Here is a 17,879-nt window from a genome sequence, read left to right as displayed (position 1 = left end):
ATTTTTATCTCCTTACCTTCTTTAATTGTTTTCTTTCAAAGCACTTACCACTGATATTAGAGAATATGCCTTTTAGTTTTCTCCACATTCTTGTTTTATCAACCACTATATTCCTAAGTGCCTAGAACAGAATCTTGCATAAAGAAGGCACTCAATTAATATAAAGAGCTTAAAATCTGACACCATTACATAAAGCCCTGGCTACCTCTCATTCTGTCCCTATACTCAAAGGATATCTCTGAGGTGCTACTTTGTATATTTGATCTGTTATCCAAGCCATTAAAAAATATTTAAATATGTCTGGTGTAGGATTCTAAGGCATGGAACACCTCATAAACAGCATGGCTTTTAGCTCAAATCTTAAAGAATTTATAAGAAATATTTCTTATGAACTTGTTTTATCTTGCCCTGAGCTCTTTCCAGATATGATTATCATATTTCCAATAGAGGAATAAATTAATTCCATTTTGAGATCACATTCTCACCTCAATCTCAGCATGTTTAAAAACAAATTCACCATTCACTGTGTTTCAATCTTCTCTTGCCACTTTATGTCTGATAAACCCATGATATAGTGGAAAAATGATACATTGGGCAGAAATGAAGTTTTATTTCAATATGTTGTTTTGAATGAAATTGGTTATGTACATATACGTGTGTGTGTGTGTGTGTGTGTGTGTGTGTGTGTGTGTGTGTGTGTGTGTGTATTGGCGGGGGCGGGGGGGTGCTGGGACTCGAAACCAGGGCCAGTGCTCTATCCTGAACTACATCTGCAGCCCATAAATTGCTATGTAACTGGAAAAGGGAGAGAGAATTCTGTTAGTTTTTTTTTCGGATAACTATGGATATTCTTCCTTGATATCACACCAGAGATAGTGGTTGCCAGGCTGGAGATGATTGGGGAAAGAGAGAAAATGGTGAGTGACTACTAATGATTGTAAGATTTCTTTATGGGGTGAGGAAAATGTTCTAAAATTAGAACATGGTGATGTCTGTATAACTCTAATACATTAAAATTATACTTGAGAGTGAATTTTATGGTATTTTCCAAAATAAAGCAGGGAGGGAGGGAGGAAACTATTGTGGCTGGAATTGAGGAAAGGTAAGAAGTAGGAGATTAGACTGATGCCACAGGCAGGTACACAGATTATAGTGTGTTTTCTAAGAGCAATGGGAAGACATGTTTTAAGTACAGAAAGGAAAAAAAAATATTACAACATTTCATGGCAGTTTCTTAAAAGTTGTTGAAACATATAATCTGAAACTGCATTAATGAACTTTCTATATACTGTACATTAAAATTCATCCACTTTGAATGAAATATTTCATGCATGGATTGGTAACATGCAAGTGTTGGTCAATTAGAAAGCCTTGATTCACTAACTTATACAGATCTTACAAAATGTTAAAACATTCCATCATAAGATGTTATTTTTTAAAAAAAAAAAATCACATTTTTAACATTACAGTTGATGTCATCATAAATTCTTTAAGTACTGGAAAGTTGTCAAGCTCATGGTAACATACGAATCTTCGAAATTTCTAATTTTCATTCAACAACAAATCATTTTATCATTTGCAACAAATACTAACCAGTGTTTCCCTTGAAGTAACAGTAGCACTTTATTTGAGAAAATGTCTACAAATACCAAAGTTTGAATAACCATGGCTGTGTATCAATCATTATTTCAAGTGAAAAATGAGTAATATGAAGTAAGTGACTCTCAGTTTACAACTAATTATACAAGTGTTTTTCCTTAAGATAACCATTGTTTTTCTGTATGCAACATACCTTCGTACACATATACCCATTTCATCATATGGAATAATTAAAAAAGCATCTATTTAAGGACCAAGGTTTAAAAAAATAATTATTTTTACAGCTTCCTTATACATTTTTGCTTCTATTGTTTAACTAGTAATCTTTATACTTTTAACTTAATTCAGATGCTTATAACCACAGACATACATGATTTATTAATCATAAATGTTGCTTCCAGGATAGGAAAGTAAAACAGGTCCTGTCCAGGGGTGGGTATCAGTAGGAAGGGAGAAGGCATAAGGAAAGGGTAAAGAAGGGCAAATGTGAATATATTTTATATTCACGTATGAAAATAGAACAATGAAAGCTGCTGAAATTGTTCTGGGGGGGAGGGAGAGATGAGGGAGTACAATGGAGGGGGTAAATTTAATTAAGAAATTATAAGCATATTTATAAATGTCACAAGTATTATATGCTAAGAAAAAAGTAAGTGTTGCTTCCAGCTGAACACATCTAACTTTTTATCATATTCACTGCCTTCCTTGACCTGCCAAACCTGTCTAGGGCTTTTCCCTTGAATGTGTCTAAATATATTCACTTGTTTCATCTGGAAATGTATAACTGTGTTTATTTGCCTTTTTTCCAAAAATTATCCTCCCCACTTGTACCACCCATATTTAAGAGTCAGTTTTTTTTTTGGCTATCCAAATAGGATACCCTTCCTTTTCTGACTACCTGGTACCTAATGGTCTATGTTACCAGATGCTTCTCTGTTTGCCTTTCCTTACCTAGACTGTAACCTCTCTGAGGGCAAGAACATCTTACATTTCCCTTAATTCCCTTCAGCAATTAGTGCATTCTGCCTGGCTAATGGCCCAATGTGACTACTACTAGAAAACAGTATCAATGAAGCACTGGCCTTCATATTCAAGGACCTAGAAAACGATGGCAGTTTAGTATGCTTTATAGACCTAAGCCCTCAGGGCTGGAAGAGTAGCTCAAGTGGTAGAGCGCCTGCCTAGCAAGTTGGGAGGACCTGAGTTCAAACCCCAACAGCATCAAAAAAGCCAAAACAACAATCTATATACCTAAGCTCTCTAGCTCATTTTACAGTTTCTAGACAAAGATTTATCTCTAAGGCTTACTCAAATTAACAGGAAAAGGTAATCATTAGCACAGCTTAGGATGCAATTACTCTCTGGGCAAAAATTGTATTTCTCAAAGTGTCCAAGATTGTGGCTATGAGAGGAAAACAAATACATGATAATGTTAAAAAGTTTAAGTTCAAGATACAAGATGGCAAAAAAGGAACCCTGGTCATGAGTTGTAGGACTGTTACTCTCTGCCTGGCTGGGTTTTTGAGAAGCTTAAAAATAAAATAGGGCAATAAAAATACAGACTTTGAAGTTAGATGGGTCTGGGTTAGAACTGACTGTACCTTTTTTTTTGTTTTTGGTGGGGCTCAAACTTAGGGCCTTGTGCTTGCTAGGCAGGCACTGTACCACTTGAGCCACTCTGCCAGCCCCTTTGATGCCTGAGCTGGCCTGGACTGTGATCCTACATATCTGGGGAAGACAGGAGCACACCACAGTATGCAGTCAATGGTTGGAGATGGGTTTTCTTAAACTTTCCCTGGGCTGGCCTCAAACTGTGATCCTCGAGCAGCTAGGATTACAGGCTTGAACCACTGCATCCAGCTCTGACTAGACATTTTACAGCGTAGGTAACTTAGGTCTCAGATTTCTCATTTGTAAAATAGGTATGTGGACAAAGACTTACAGACAGGTGCAAAAATATTCCCTTTTGCAACCCAGAATTCATGATTTAGCATGAAGAAATATGATACCTAAGACAGTTTAAAGTGATGGGGGTACTGATGATCACTAAAGGTTGATCATTTAAAAATAAACAACAACAAAAATAGGTATGATGCCACCACTTAGTAAATGCTCACTAATTTGTCCCTACTTAGTGAGGGACACTAAGGTATTCACACATATGCACGTACACACCTCATTTTGCATGGTGCCTGCTGTATTATACTCAATAAATACCAACTATTATAATTACCTCTTACCATTAAGAAACTTCAGAATGATGATTTTAAACTTTAAACTGAATTTGATACTCTGCTACACTGAACTCTACATGATTCATTAGAGATTATTATAGTTCATTAATTATTCCAACTATAAAACTTTCAGGGAAACTCAGAGAGTAGAAGCAGGTTTAAGTATAAAATGCTCACTGATAAAGGCAGCCTAGAAGAAGGAAATAATAGGTGGGAGATGTTTAAATCTGTATTAAGCACATCAATTACTAACTCTGTAAACTCACAATCCTTAAATTATATGCTTACTTGTTAAAACAAGTCATTTATAAATTTACTTTTCTGTCAAAAGCAAAAACAAACATAAATTTCTTTCCCACAACTATCCTTCAATTCAAGCCATTCTACCTGCAGTTATCTTGGCTCTAGACTAATGTCACTAAGTTACAGGGGAGAACTGCTCACCCATTCTTCAAAGATGTTCTGAAATTGCAAGCATTAAGAAATTGGTAGGACAACAACACATCAACAAATAAGCCAGGCATGTTAGTACATGCCTGTAATCCCAGCTATGCAGGAAATGTAGGTAGGAGGCTTGTGGTCCAAAATTGACGCAGGCAAAAAGTGCAAGACCCTGTCTGAAAAATAACAAAAGCAAAAAAAAGAACTCAAGTGGTGTAACATTTGCCTAGCAAGTGCAAGGCCCTGAATTCAAACCCTAGTACCTCAAACAACAAAAACAAACCATAGCAACCACTTCATAGCACTATTCCATAGAGCTGGAGCTGCTGCACTTGATTCCTAAAAATTATTTACCTCTCTGTGGTTGTTCCTACCCCCTCACACCAAGGGGTTATGCATGTGCAAAGTGAACAAAAGGAATTCAAGAAAGTCTCTCATAGTAGAAGGAGCCACTGTTAAAGAGTTTCTTATAGGAAGGGGACCGGTAGGGGGTGGAGGGGGTATAAGAGAGAATAGTGGGGAGGAGTATATGATCAAAGTACATTATATTTATGCATGAAAATGTCATATCGAAATTCATTACTAAATGTAGAAGAAAAGTGTAAAAGAAAGTTTATTTTGCCTAGAACGAGTCAGTTCTAATACCAGAAATTGGAAAATTAGTAAAATTCCAGGAATGTACCATTTAAGAAATATGATGAGATTGCTGTAGTTGGAAAACTTCACATTCAAAACCTTTAAATGATGATCCAAGTACAGAACATTTCTTTTCATAAGCAAAGAGAAATTATCTAATAAGTAGATGATTAGCTCTCTATCCTAACACAGATTTATTTTAATATCACTGGACAATTTTGCTAAGCTTTTTATATTACAAGTATACTGTCAAAGATAACACAACTCTATTTTTGAATAAGTGATAGGGTATATACGTAAAGCTGGAACCTTACTCATAAAAATATTCAAGTCATAAATTAACTACTTCTAATGAATATTTAGTAACACATCAATGTTTGAAGTACTTTATAATACACCTTTCTTTTAAAATAACAAAAAAACCCCCTCACTTGGACTTTCACTACCCCCCAGTATGATACAGATTTTTCAGAGTTTTCCTTAGATAGAAGATATACATATAATCTTGTGAAACAGGACAGCATCATTTTATAAGTCACTGTCTTTATTAAGAACCTTGAATATAATATTATAGGCTCTCAAACTTACCTTTTCATTTTTCTTGTCTGTCTCTGGTGGCTGCTTTGCCGTCATGCTTGGAGGGGTTCGAGCAACTTCATCCTCAGCCACCTCCATAGTCCGTCCATTAGGCTGAATGAGTAACAAGCAAGCATCATGTTATCGAACTGGTTGGCAGAGCTGGCGGAGTAGCTCAGGTGATGGGAGCACCTGCCTAGCAAGTGTGAGGCCCTCAGTTCAAACCTCAATGCCACCAAAACAAACAAATACACAAACTGGTTGGCAGATCAAAGCAAAGATTTGTATTCAGGAAATAGTACATATCACCATCAAATTCTACCCGCACCCAAATTAGCAAGGTTGTTTTGCTATGGCAATAATGTCTGAGATGTATTGAACTACTGCCTCTAGTAACAGTTAAAAAAAAAAAAAAGGGGGTGTTTTGTGATATAAAGAACTTATACACAAAATTCTGTACCACAGATTTTTTTTTTTTTTAATCTCACCCAGGTATCAGTCCCTTTAACAGAAGCAATGGAACAGAGACAAAAGAAGATCTAGCTTTCTGCTCGACTGTTCTCCTGTGCAGGAGGCAGCCATGGCGCAGGAATGGCATGATTCTGAAGCCCCACTTCCACAAGGACTGGTAGCGACAAGTGACCACTTGATTCAACCAGCCAACCTGGAAGATCCACAGACGCAAAGCCTGACAAGCAAAAGCACGCCGCATTGCCCCGTGCCTGGACCCATCCGGCCCACAGTGAGGTGCCCCACAGTACGGTACCACACCAAAGTCCGAGCTGGCCGGGGCTTCAGTTTGAAGGAGCTACAGGTGGCCGGCATTCACAAGAAAGTAGGCCAGACCACTGGCATCTCTATGGACCCCAGGAGACGGAACAAATCCACAGAGTCCCTGCAGGCGAACGTGCAGTGGCTGAAGGAGTACCGCTCCAAGCTCATTCTCCTCCCCAGGAAGCCCTCCACACCCAAGAAAGGAGATAGCTCTGCTGAAGAACTCAAATTGGCCAAGCAGCTGACAGGACCAGTAATGCCCATCCGGAAGGTCTACAAAAAGGAGAAAGCCAGGGCCATCACAGAGGAGAAGAACTTCAAAGCATTTGCTAGCCTTTGCATGGACCGTGCCAATGCCTGGCTCTTCGGCATCCAAGCAAAAAGAGCCAAGGAAGCTGCAGAACAGGACATTGAGAAGAAAAAATAAAGAAATGTTGGAGTTTTGTAATAAACCCTCAGGAAAACTTAAAAAAAAAAAAGATCTAAACTGTATTTGCACTGTGACCATTAATTAGCTGTGTAATTTCAAAACATTTTATTCTCTGTGTCTTTTTTCTCCACCTATAAAATGAAAGCTTTGATCTATTCAAGAGTGTTGGCAAACTTTTTCTGTAAAGGACCAGAAAATACTTTAGGTTTTGAGGTCCCCAAACTCTCTACTACAACTGCATTTAATGCTTGAAAGATGACCTCTGATTCTATAATTTAGTTATCTCTACTGTTCTGGGATAAAGAAAAAAAAATTTTTTTTTTTTTTTTTTGGTAGGATGGGGGATTCAACTCAGGGTTTTGAGCTTGCAATGCAGGCACTCTACCACTTGATCAAACTTCCAATCTCTTTTCTCTGGTTATTTTGGAGATGGGATCTTGTGAACTATTTGCCCTGGCTGGCCTCAAACCACAAGCCTCTTGATTTTAGCCTCTCAAGTAGCTAGGAATTACAGTGTGAGCCACCAGTTTGGGATTAAGAAATTTTACCAATCTTATGCCACAGGCTTGTCAACAGAAATGCATACAGATTGAAGAGTTTGAAGAATGGGGTCCATGTACCCATAGTCAGCCTTCTTTTAATCTCATCACTTCTGCTCACTTGTTATTACCCTCATATTCAACACAATATTAAGCTAGTAAATCAATGTACTAATTGCAAAAGCTTTATTTACAAGTTGTTGCAGATGAGACTTCTACCAAACTGCCTGTTCATTATAGTAGAGTTACACTCAAGAAAACAAGAAAGAATGTTCAGAACCGAAGGTGTGGCTCAAGTGGTAGAGTGCCTGCATTGCCAAGTGTGAAGCCCTGAGTTCAAACCCTAGTACCCCCTCAAAAAACAAAAAAGGAATGTTCAAAGTTTCTATAATGTGACTTTATAGGCATTTGCTAAAAATGTTCATGGAAATGAGGTTGGAAAAGAGCACTTACATTCTAAAACCCAATGTGTAGGTTTTCCAAAGATTTGTGGCAAAAAGTCAAAACAAAAGCTGGTTTTATAGCTGATTAAATTCTTAATCAAAATTTAATCTGCTGGGTCTTAAGCAACTTGTTAAAGTCAGACAGCTAATGCCAAAAGTAGTTTTCTTCATTCTTGATTTGGTTTTCTTTCTTCTGTGCTATTTTATCACTTTGATGTTGCCTCTTCTGAACTATTGTTCTGAATATATACATGTCCACGAGGAGGGGAAGGCGGTACACGGAGAAAGGTAAGAAATCTCAGAAAAGCAAGAAGACCTAGGGATGGATCTACATCAGAAAGGTAAAATTTTCTATGATATATTTTAAGAACTTTTAAAAATGTCACCATGTACCTCCAATAAAACAATTAATAAAAAGTAAAACTTTAACTCTACTTTTCAGTGTAACCATCACCAACTTGTCTATTTTCATGTGTTATTTCCTTTTCTTCTTCTCTCTTTTTGATAGTGACTGAGTTTCACTGTGTATTGCAAACTGGCCTCAAATTCTTAGGCTCAAGCAATACTCCGGCCTCAGCCTCCCAGGTAGCTGGGACTACAGGCACATATGCACCACCACACCCTTAGTTCACACTAACCTCTCTAGCCAATCCTACCTTTTCTGATTTCCTGTGATTACCCTCACCTCTCTATGAAAGCCTTATAGTAACTGAATAATCCTGCAGCTCCAATTCTACACTCATCTCTTCAACTGGCACCTCACAAGGATTACATGTGCAAAATTCATTTAACCCTTTTAGGAAACTCTACATTATGATTACTTTTATATCATCGCCATATTATGCAATCATTTTATTTACTAAATGCTAACAGAAGAGAAATTAAGTGGTCAAAATAGTCTTAAAACTTTTAGTGACCAACAGTACCCATACAGATTTAGGAACATTCAGTTTCTATCTCATCAGGTCTGAAATGATCAGTGGGCAAGCCAAAGGTATTCACATGCTCCCACCCATGCCAATCCTTCTTCCTAACATCAATCTATGCAATATCCGTAACAGCAGCTGTTTTCCCTGACCCGTTTCAAACCTCTCAATTTCCACTAGCCCATGGGATTTCTATTGTTCTCCCTCACCACTAGCGGAATTCCAGAATTCATTAACAACTCTCCATAAACACCTGACACCATGAACCAATAAGCCTTTTATCCCAAGAGAAAAATTAATAGAATTCTTGGGTAGCAGGAATAAAGGATATACTTCAGTGGCTGTCCTATCAAACAGTGTAACAGTCTGTCCTTTTATTCTGGTCTAGAATTCTCTGTCTTGGAAATGAATCACATTTAAATTAGCAAATCCATAAATGGGAGCATATTATGTAGATCTCATATGAAAAGTAAGTAACTACAAAGCAACAATGTAAGTTCAATGTGTCTCCCCTGTGACTGTCAAAACAAGTTTTATTTGAAAGCACTGTTTTCTCAGATCATGGAGCTTTAATATACATAGTGGATTTCTACAGGTTAACAATTACACCAGTCTACCGTTGAGTTTTCAATTCAATTCAATTGTGAAGAGATTCAATTTTAGAGCCAATCAAAATTAATTTCACATGTAATATACAATCTATATTTTAAGTTAAACCAATGATGTCCTTCAAATTTCATGACAATCAACCAGTATCAGAAGAATGGTATAATCTTTTCATTTATATGGATTAAACTCTTTAGAAGCACTGCCAAGTCTATCTCATTGCTAGGACTCCTCCCAACTCCCACCCAGATCCTTTTTATAACACGCACAGAAGAACAGTTGTGAGTGGTGGCAATAAACCAGAACAAGGATGTCTAGCTGACAACCTGGACAGAATAGAAGAAGGGGCTACAAAGTAGGAGAGCTGCATCTTATTTACTGACTCTCCATGTCACGGAAATAAAACTGCTCAGGTTAATCTTTAATTTATTAATTCCATACAATTCCATGAACTTTTACTAAGTGCTAAGAACTGGGCTAGGGACTGTGAGAACACGCACATATGAAAAGGAATCTGCCCTCGAGAACTTTAAAAGTTCAGAGTAAGAAGGTATGCTTAATAACAGACTTCTACCTCACTTGAGCAGCCTTTACTAGTTAAACTTCCTAGGTTTTAAAAACTACCAACTACCAAGAATTTAAATATGTAAAGACCATGGGTTTTGAAAATGGGTTAATTTGAGATTAAGACCCCCATCTAGTTACTTACTGTGATTTTAAGCATTTTCCTGAACTTCATCCTAAATTTCAGGACTGGGGGCATGGTTCAAGTAGTAGAGTGTCTGTCTAGCAAGAGGCCCTTAGTTCAAAACTAACACCACCAAATGTAAATAAATAAAAAATCTTCAATTTCATCATTTGTAAATAGGAGGAAAACAGTGTACTTGTCTCACAGGGTTCTTGTTAGAATATACACCAATGAAGCTGGGTACCAGTGGCTCACGCCTATATCCCCAGCTGCTTGGGAGACTAAGATTAGCAGGATCCCAATTTAAGGCCAGTCTATCTCCAAAATAACCAGAACAAAATGGACTGGAGGAGTGGCTCAAGCAGTAGAGTGCCTGCTTTGGGAGTGTGAAGCCCTGAGTTCAAAGTCCCACCAAAACAAACAAAAAATATATCAATGAGAGTGGATAGGAAAGCATATTTGCTTAAGAAATAGTTTTTTCCCTTCTCCTAAATTATGATGGGTCTACAGTCCCAAACCCTACAAAGCATTAAAGCCATTTTTTTTTTTTTTTGCGGGGGAGGAGGTTTCCTGGGGATTGAACTCAGGGTTGCATGCTTGCTAAGCAGGTGCTCTACTACTTGAGCCATGTCCCTGGCCCTTTTTGCTGTAGTTACTTTTCAAGTAAGGTCTCAGACAGTGCTTTTTGCCTTAGGCCAGCCCTGGACCATGATCCTTTGGATTTCTGCCTCCTGAATAGCTGGAATTACAGGTATGAACTACCACGCCTGCCCTTATAGTCAACTTTTATGCTAGCAATTTCATAACAAATATCAAATACTGCTGGTCAAAAGGACATGAATCCATCAGGCCAGTGCTTCAGACACAAATTCTTTTGGGATGTTAACAGATAAAAAACTAAATATATCCTCTGAGGGACTAAAAATACTCTAGGCTTTTGCTCCAGAGAAAGCACTCTTAGGTTACTTTTCTTTAAAAAAAAAAAATCTGCTTAATAGTTCTTCTATTTTCTAAGAAAGTTACATAGTATTAATTCATATTCATTTATTCAGTACTCAGCATACTGAGCAAGTGAACACAGTGGAGTAACAGGTAGAACCCTTCAAAGCTTTAAACAAAAAAGGCACAATCTCTGCCCTCAAGCTTAGAACTTATCAAAGAAAGACAAAGTATACAAATAACACATACTTAAAAGTTATAATACCACCTTCTTCCTCTCTTAAAGAATAAGGTTTTGAAGATAAACCGAGAGACCAGGATTGAAATCCCAAATCTGTGTCACTTTGGACAAGTTACAATTTCATTGAAGTCTTAATTTGCTTAGTTGAAAGTTATATTGAACAGGGAGGAGGCACAATATTTTTGTGTGTAATGTTCATAACAAGATAAAAGGCAAGATGTTACAGATATTCAGAAGAAACATCATCTTTATCTGACAAGTTAGACTATTAGATAGTCTAACAATTCTGAGTACTTGCCATGTGCAAGAGGTGTGCTGGATGTTTTCACATGTATTATCTTATTAATGGACAAGACCTTATCTTGGTCAATTTCTTTTAGTTGCTAAGAGTTTGATACAAATTTCAGACAAAATAATCTCGTCAGCTTGCTTCTAAATACAAAGTACTTGCTTTTTCCTTGCCAAAGGAAAAACTATATAAAATATAGCTTCAGACATGGTGATTTACCTACTTATTTAAAAATCCACTATAAACTCCACAACTGGGAGAACAATCGTACAAATATGACCGAGAATTCAAATTTACAAAATCTTGTGATTTACCCTGATACCTGACATACTTCATTTAGCAGGGAAGATCATTATACATTCTAAACAAGTAGCTAAAAGTTTAACTCTTTCAGAGATTCCAAACTCTCTCCCAGTTAACTGCATCAGGAATGCTCAGGGCTACTTTATGGGATGGGGATACAACGTGTGTCACGTGAATAAATTATGTTAAGTCTGATTTCTGAAAAACACCCAGCACTGGTTTTACTGATGGGTATTAAGGTAAGGACTACAGCTGATAGAACAGACACATTCATGTCTTGGATACTGATGGATGTCTTTTAGCAATTCAGCATTCTGTGGAACGGTTTAGAGTTGGACAGAAAACAGAGTAAACTTAAAACACAGGCCAAATAACACCAATTTCTCACTTTGAAAAGATGAAAAAGTCCGATCACATAACCAAACAAATGGAGCCAAAATTTTGGAGCTTTTGTAAAAGTTCCTTATAATTTTAAGCAAAAACTTCTAACTCTAATAAAAGTAAAATTTAAAAGCAACGAAGTTGGGAAAATACAATTTGTTTTTGAATGCAATTTAATATCCTGGAACATCCATCACAACAAGATAGGTATAGTGGAACTAACAGGGAGTTTTTAGACTAGAAATCAGGATACTTTGCTTTTGAAACCCCTTTGCTCCATGACCCTCAGCAAATTGCTTAATCTCAAGACTCCTGTGAAATAAGGAATATTTATATTTACCTATCACTTGCAGATTCCTAATCAAATGATCATTTTTTAAAGAATTAAAACTAGAGAGGGACAGTGACTTAATGGTAAAAAGAGGGCTGGGGATGTAGCTTAGCAGAGGAGCACTTGCCTAACATGTGTGAGGCTCTGGGTTCAATTCCCAGTGTGTGCACACATACATACATACACACACACTTACTTTAAAACAACAACAACAAAAAATCCTATACTGGGTATCAGTGGCTCATGCCTGTGATCCTAGCTTCTTGGGAGGCTGAGATCAGGAGGATCATGGCTTGAGGCCAGCTGGGACAAATAGTTTGTGAGACTCCATCGTCAAAAAATAACCACAGCAAAATGGAATACAGGTATGGTAAAGTGATTGTGCATCAGCTTTGCAAGTTGAAAGCCCTGAGTTCCACCAAAAACAAAAAAAACTATGTGGCAAGAGATATAATTTACTTTTAATATTACTAGCAAAACAACTTAAAAAAATTTAAAAATCCACAATTCTACTAAAAATATATTAAAAGGCAAACTTATTTAGCTCAGTAACAGATTACCCAATTAAACCATGAGATGTCATTTGTCACTTCACTCAGCATTTAGTTCAACAAATAATTAACGAAGGCTCTTGTGTGTCAGGCACTGTTTGCCACTGGCTTACAATGTAGTCTAGTCTAATGTAATATAGGGGAAAAACTCAGAAGTAATGAAAATGTAAGTTACACATATGATAACTACTATGAAGAAAGCATAACTAGTCTTAAGACAGAATACAAAAGGGGATGCCTAGTGGTGGGGAGAAGGAGAAGGTGGGGAGCATGGGGGAAAAATGACCCAAACAATGTATGCACAAATGAATAAATGAATTAAAAAAAAAAAAGAAGAAGAAGAAGAAGAAGGGGATGCCTATTTCAAATAGGATGACCAGGCAAAGATTTTCTGGGAACGTGATTTTTAAGGTGAGATCTAAAGGCTGTTAAGAATAGTGGAAGACTGCTCTGTAAGCTTTCATACTAGTTTATGTTAAAGGATTTTTGAAGAACTTAGAAAGGTCAGTGTGGTTAAAAGTAGTAAATGACAGGAAACTAACAATCAGTTTTGAAAGGAAAATGGGTGCTGGGCCATGGGAGTTTTTAATTTTGAAGTGCAAAAGCTACAAGAGTGTTGGTTTTAGGTCGAATGGTAATTTTTTTTGTTTTGTTTTGTTTTTTGGTAGGACTGAGGTTTGAACTCAGGTGCTATACTACTTGAGACACACCTCCAGCCCTGGTAATTTGTTTTAAAAGACTCCTTTCTATCCCAGTACCACTACCCACAAAAAAAAAAAAAAAAAAAAGACTCCTTATTAGCCAGGCATGGTGGCTTGTCTGTAATCTTAACACTGAGACAGGAGGATCCTTAGTTTGATATCAGCCTGAAGTACTACATAACAAGTTGAGGCCAGTCTGGGCTATCTAGCAAGACCCCGTCTTTATAAACAACAAAAACAGAGCTGATAGAGTGGCTCAAGTGGTAGAATACCTGTCTAGTTCTAACCCAAGTAACAGCAACAACAAAAAAATCCTTACTAAGGTGTTGAAAAATAACTGGAAACAGTCAAGGGAAGGCTGGTAAGCTAAGATGACAGCACAAAAGAACAAAATACAGGAGTCAGACTGAATATATATTTTGGGAGTCAGATTATATAGTTTTGAAGATAAAATTGATGGTTCTTTGCTCATGGATAAGATATTTGGTGAGGAAAAGGTTAAAATTAAGGATGATTCTTAAGACTTGGCTTAAACAACTGGTTGGCAATTTAGAGTTTACAGAAATGTGGAACACTGAGAGAGGGTAGAAAACTGAATTCAGTTTTGGAGATGTTAATATTTGAGATAAATGTGATACTTCCAATTGGATAACGTATACACTTAGACCCAACTGATCCTCACTATTCATGGATTCTGCATAGGGGATTTTCCCTATTCACTAACCCCACAGCCACAAAATCAATACTTGAAGTACTTGCTGCAGTCATCTGAGGATGTGCACAGAACTGAAAATATTTGCGTTTTCCTACAGTCACATTCCTACTCGGGGTCAAGGTAACATACTGCCTTCTTATTTCAGTTCTCATCACTATAAGTAAGTAGCCTTTTTGAGTTCTATTTCAAGCCACATATTTCGCATTTTTGTTGGTGATGCCACTGTTTAAATGGCCCCACAGCACCAGGCTTCAGCGGCTCACACCTGTGATCCTAGCTCTGTGGAGGCAGAGATCGAGAGGATCGAGATTCAAAGCCAGTTTCTAAGACCCTATCTTGAAAATACTCAACACAAAAAAGGACTGTCAGAGTGGCTCAAGTAGTAAAGCATCTGCCTAGCAAGCATGAGGCCCTGAGTTCAAACCCCAGTGCCATCAAAAAACAAAAACAAAACAAAAGGCCCCAACCATAGTGCTTAAGTGCTGTCTAGTGTTCCTAAGTCATTTGCAAGAAGGTTGCAATGTACCTTACATATTTAATAAACTTTTGTTCAGGCTTGAATTCTGGTAGTGTTGGTTCGTAGTTCAATGTTAAGGAGTTAGCTATATTGAATAAGGCATCTTCAAATAAAAACACATACAAAACAAGGCTATGTATCAATTGGAGAAAATATTTTTGATCAGAAGCTTACAGGAACATAAACTTACATTTTCCCTAGATGATCTGGCCAGTACTTGCTAATTCAATGACTTAGCAGTGACTTTACAGAGCATAACTACCATAAATAATGAGAATTGGTTATTCCAATCTGCTCCATTACTGTTTATGAAGTATCTGTGTGTGCAAACACTAGCAATATGCTCTATGTTGCCAATATTGACAGTGAGAATGTTCAGATTATTGTTGAATGACTCTTAGACAGAACCACATGAAATGGTAGGCCATTTTGATTTAAAAAATACAGCAACTGCAGAGTTTACAACAAATATGAAGTTTCTTTCTTTGTGGTACTGATGTTTGAACTAAGGGCCTTGCACTTGTTAGACAGGTGTTCTACAATTTGAGCTATGCCTCTTGTCCTTCCAATAAACATGGAACACTAACGCTAGCTGGAAAGTCGGAAGACTTTAAAGTTGAGGCAGCATTTGCAGCTGGACCTTGAAGAACGGCTAAAAACTGGTAGATATAAGTAGGCGTGGTGGCACACACTTGAGACTGGAGGAATGTGTGTTCAATGTCTGCCTGTACTACAAATAAAGATCTTGTCTCAAAAACAAAACAAAACAAATTGGTAGAAAGAAAGGGTTTTTTATAGACAAAAATATTATGAACAGAGACACAGAAGTCTAGCTAAGTACAATTACTTCATTTTTTGGCAGTACTAAGATCTGAACTTGAGAAAGGTACTCCACTTAAGCCAAACCTCCTCTCCCGTCCCGTGTCCCGCCCCCCCCCACATGTAAGTAGAATTATTTCTTGTCCTAGGGATAACGGTGAAAGACAAAGTGAAAGTAAGATTAGATAATGAAGAAGCTTTAGGGTCCTATCACAGACATTGGATTTTATTCAACATGCGATAAGTGAAACTAATGAAAAGATGTGAACATGAAAGTCACACAGTCAGGCTTTTCAAAACATCCAACTGGCATGAGTCGGTAGAAAAGTTTGCAACAGAGACTGAAAACAGGAAAATCAATGGGATATTGTTAGAATAGTCTATGCAAAAGGTAATAAAAGTTCCTTAAGTAGGACAGTGTCATTAAAACTTGAACATAAGTAATGACTCCAAAGACACTGCATACCGTTAAAACAATTTATTGGATGTAGAATGATGCACCTCACAAAATTATAGCTATATGAGGCAATCATCTTTCACTGTAAAAATACAAAAGTAGCTCATATGACTAGTTACCTGGCATGAAGAATAAAAATAAGTTGTATAAATACTTTGATGGAACATTTTACTAAATTATGCACTCAATTTTTTTGAGTGCCAAGCACGTGAAGGTTATACAGAAGAAAACAAGACAAAATACTGTTTTATTCATTGAGGTCAGGATATTGATAATTACATGACAGCAAATCTTTATGAAAAATCTGACACTGATATGCAAATAACTGTTAGCTACAATGACTTTTCTTTGAAGCTGATTCTAATTATGTGCTACCAGTTGAAATTCAAAGCAACAACTGTTAAAGACCAGTTATCTGAGACCTCACCTCCAACTAAATCATTACTCAGATTAAAAGTCAAATGAAAAGTATTTATTCCTGCCTACTTAAAACCCACATTGAACTAGGGTGTCATGGAAAATATATAAAAGATAATGATTTTTAAAGATGACAGCAGTGATAAATGTCTACCTTTCTCACTCTTAAAAGTGGAGCATGTGCAATTCACACCTCAAAAGACCTATGGCAAGATTTAATGGATAAAAACAAAATTGATAAATCTATTTTAAAAATGAATAGGATGAAATAAACACAGATTTTAAAAGCTACTAGGGGGACACCTGTAATCCTAGCTACCAGGGAGGCTGAGATTGGGAGGATGGAGGATTGAGACCCCCCCATCTCCAAAATAACCAGAGCAAATGGACTGAGTTGTAGCTCAAACCATAGTGCCTGCTTTTGCAATTGGGAAGAACGGAGTTCAAACCCCATAAAAAAAAGAAAAGGAAAGGGGGGGGGGGTAAGCCCCAAACTATTAGGAACAAATCTTGAAAATGTAGGTTGCAAGACAATGGAATAAAAAGATGAAAGATTGTATTTAGCCATAATGTCCTAAGAAAAAGTGGAATATCCTTTCAAAGACACTGAAGCTTATATAAATGAATTTACTTGGATAAGTGTATATCCTAAAATGCATGTAGAATGATACGGTAGTGAAGAGATGGACTATCATAGTTCCATTTAGAAAGTTTTTGAGACTGGGTCATGTTATGGAGCCTTCACCTTGATCTCAAGATCCTTCTGCTTTTCCCTTCCCAATCCTGTGCTTACAGGTATAGTACCATTTATACTATACATCTCATATCTCTATTTCAGTGAATGATTTTTAAACTGACAGGCAAGGATTACCAAGAAAGCTTGTTACAAATGGAGATTCCTAAAAACTAGGAACAATGGTACACACTAGTAGTCCCAGGTAGTCAGGATGCTAAAGTAGGAGGACTCCATGCCAGATTATATCTCAAAAAACAAAACAAAACAAAACTACACAAAAAGATTTCCTAGTCTTAGTTTCACAGATTTAGAATTTTTAAGATCTGTGGTAGGACTCAGGAAATCTACAAATTTTAACAAGCATTCAAAATGACTCTATTGCAAACAGCCAATAACAAGGGAGAAGAATCTTGTAGTTTTTTAACTCAACTAAGATCTTCAACTTATACATAAAATAAGCTAAATAGATAAGGTTAAATAAACACTTTACTCAAGTTTAGAGTTCCCTAGTTCTGCCAGTTTAACCAATTATCTTCCACCATTCCAGGGCCTTTGCTGTTTTCTCCAGCTTCTCTCACTACCTTGACCCA

At 37.0% G+C, this 17,879-nt stretch overlaps 1 protein-coding gene and 1 pseudogene across 4 annotated transcripts in view; one reads left to right on the top strand and one right to left on the bottom strand.

Annotated features, from left to right (window-relative positions):
• Window positions 1-17,879, bottom strand: part of Mtdh (metadherin) — a 59,974-nt gene that overhangs the window by 37,948 nt on the left and 4,147 nt on the right. For all 4 annotated transcript variants that reach the window (XM_020177551.2, XM_020177553.2, XM_020177552.2 and 1 more), the window contains exon 2: window positions 5,499-5,600. In XM_020177551.2, the coding sequence (XP_020033140.1) occupies window positions 5,499-5,600 (102 nt within the window). The remainder of the gene's footprint in view (window positions 1-5,498; window positions 5,601-17,879) is intronic.
• On the top strand, window positions 5,848-6,687 carry LOC109695165 (large ribosomal subunit protein eL13 pseudogene; annotated as a pseudogene).

The sequence above is a fragment of the Castor canadensis genome, chromosome 3 (assembly GCF_047511655.1).
Source record: "Castor canadensis chromosome 3, mCasCan1.hap1v2, whole genome shotgun sequence".
Classification (NCBI taxonomy): domain Eukaryota; kingdom Metazoa; phylum Chordata; class Mammalia; order Rodentia; family Castoridae; genus Castor; species Castor canadensis.
This window is presented reverse-complemented; position numbering and strand designations above follow the sequence as displayed.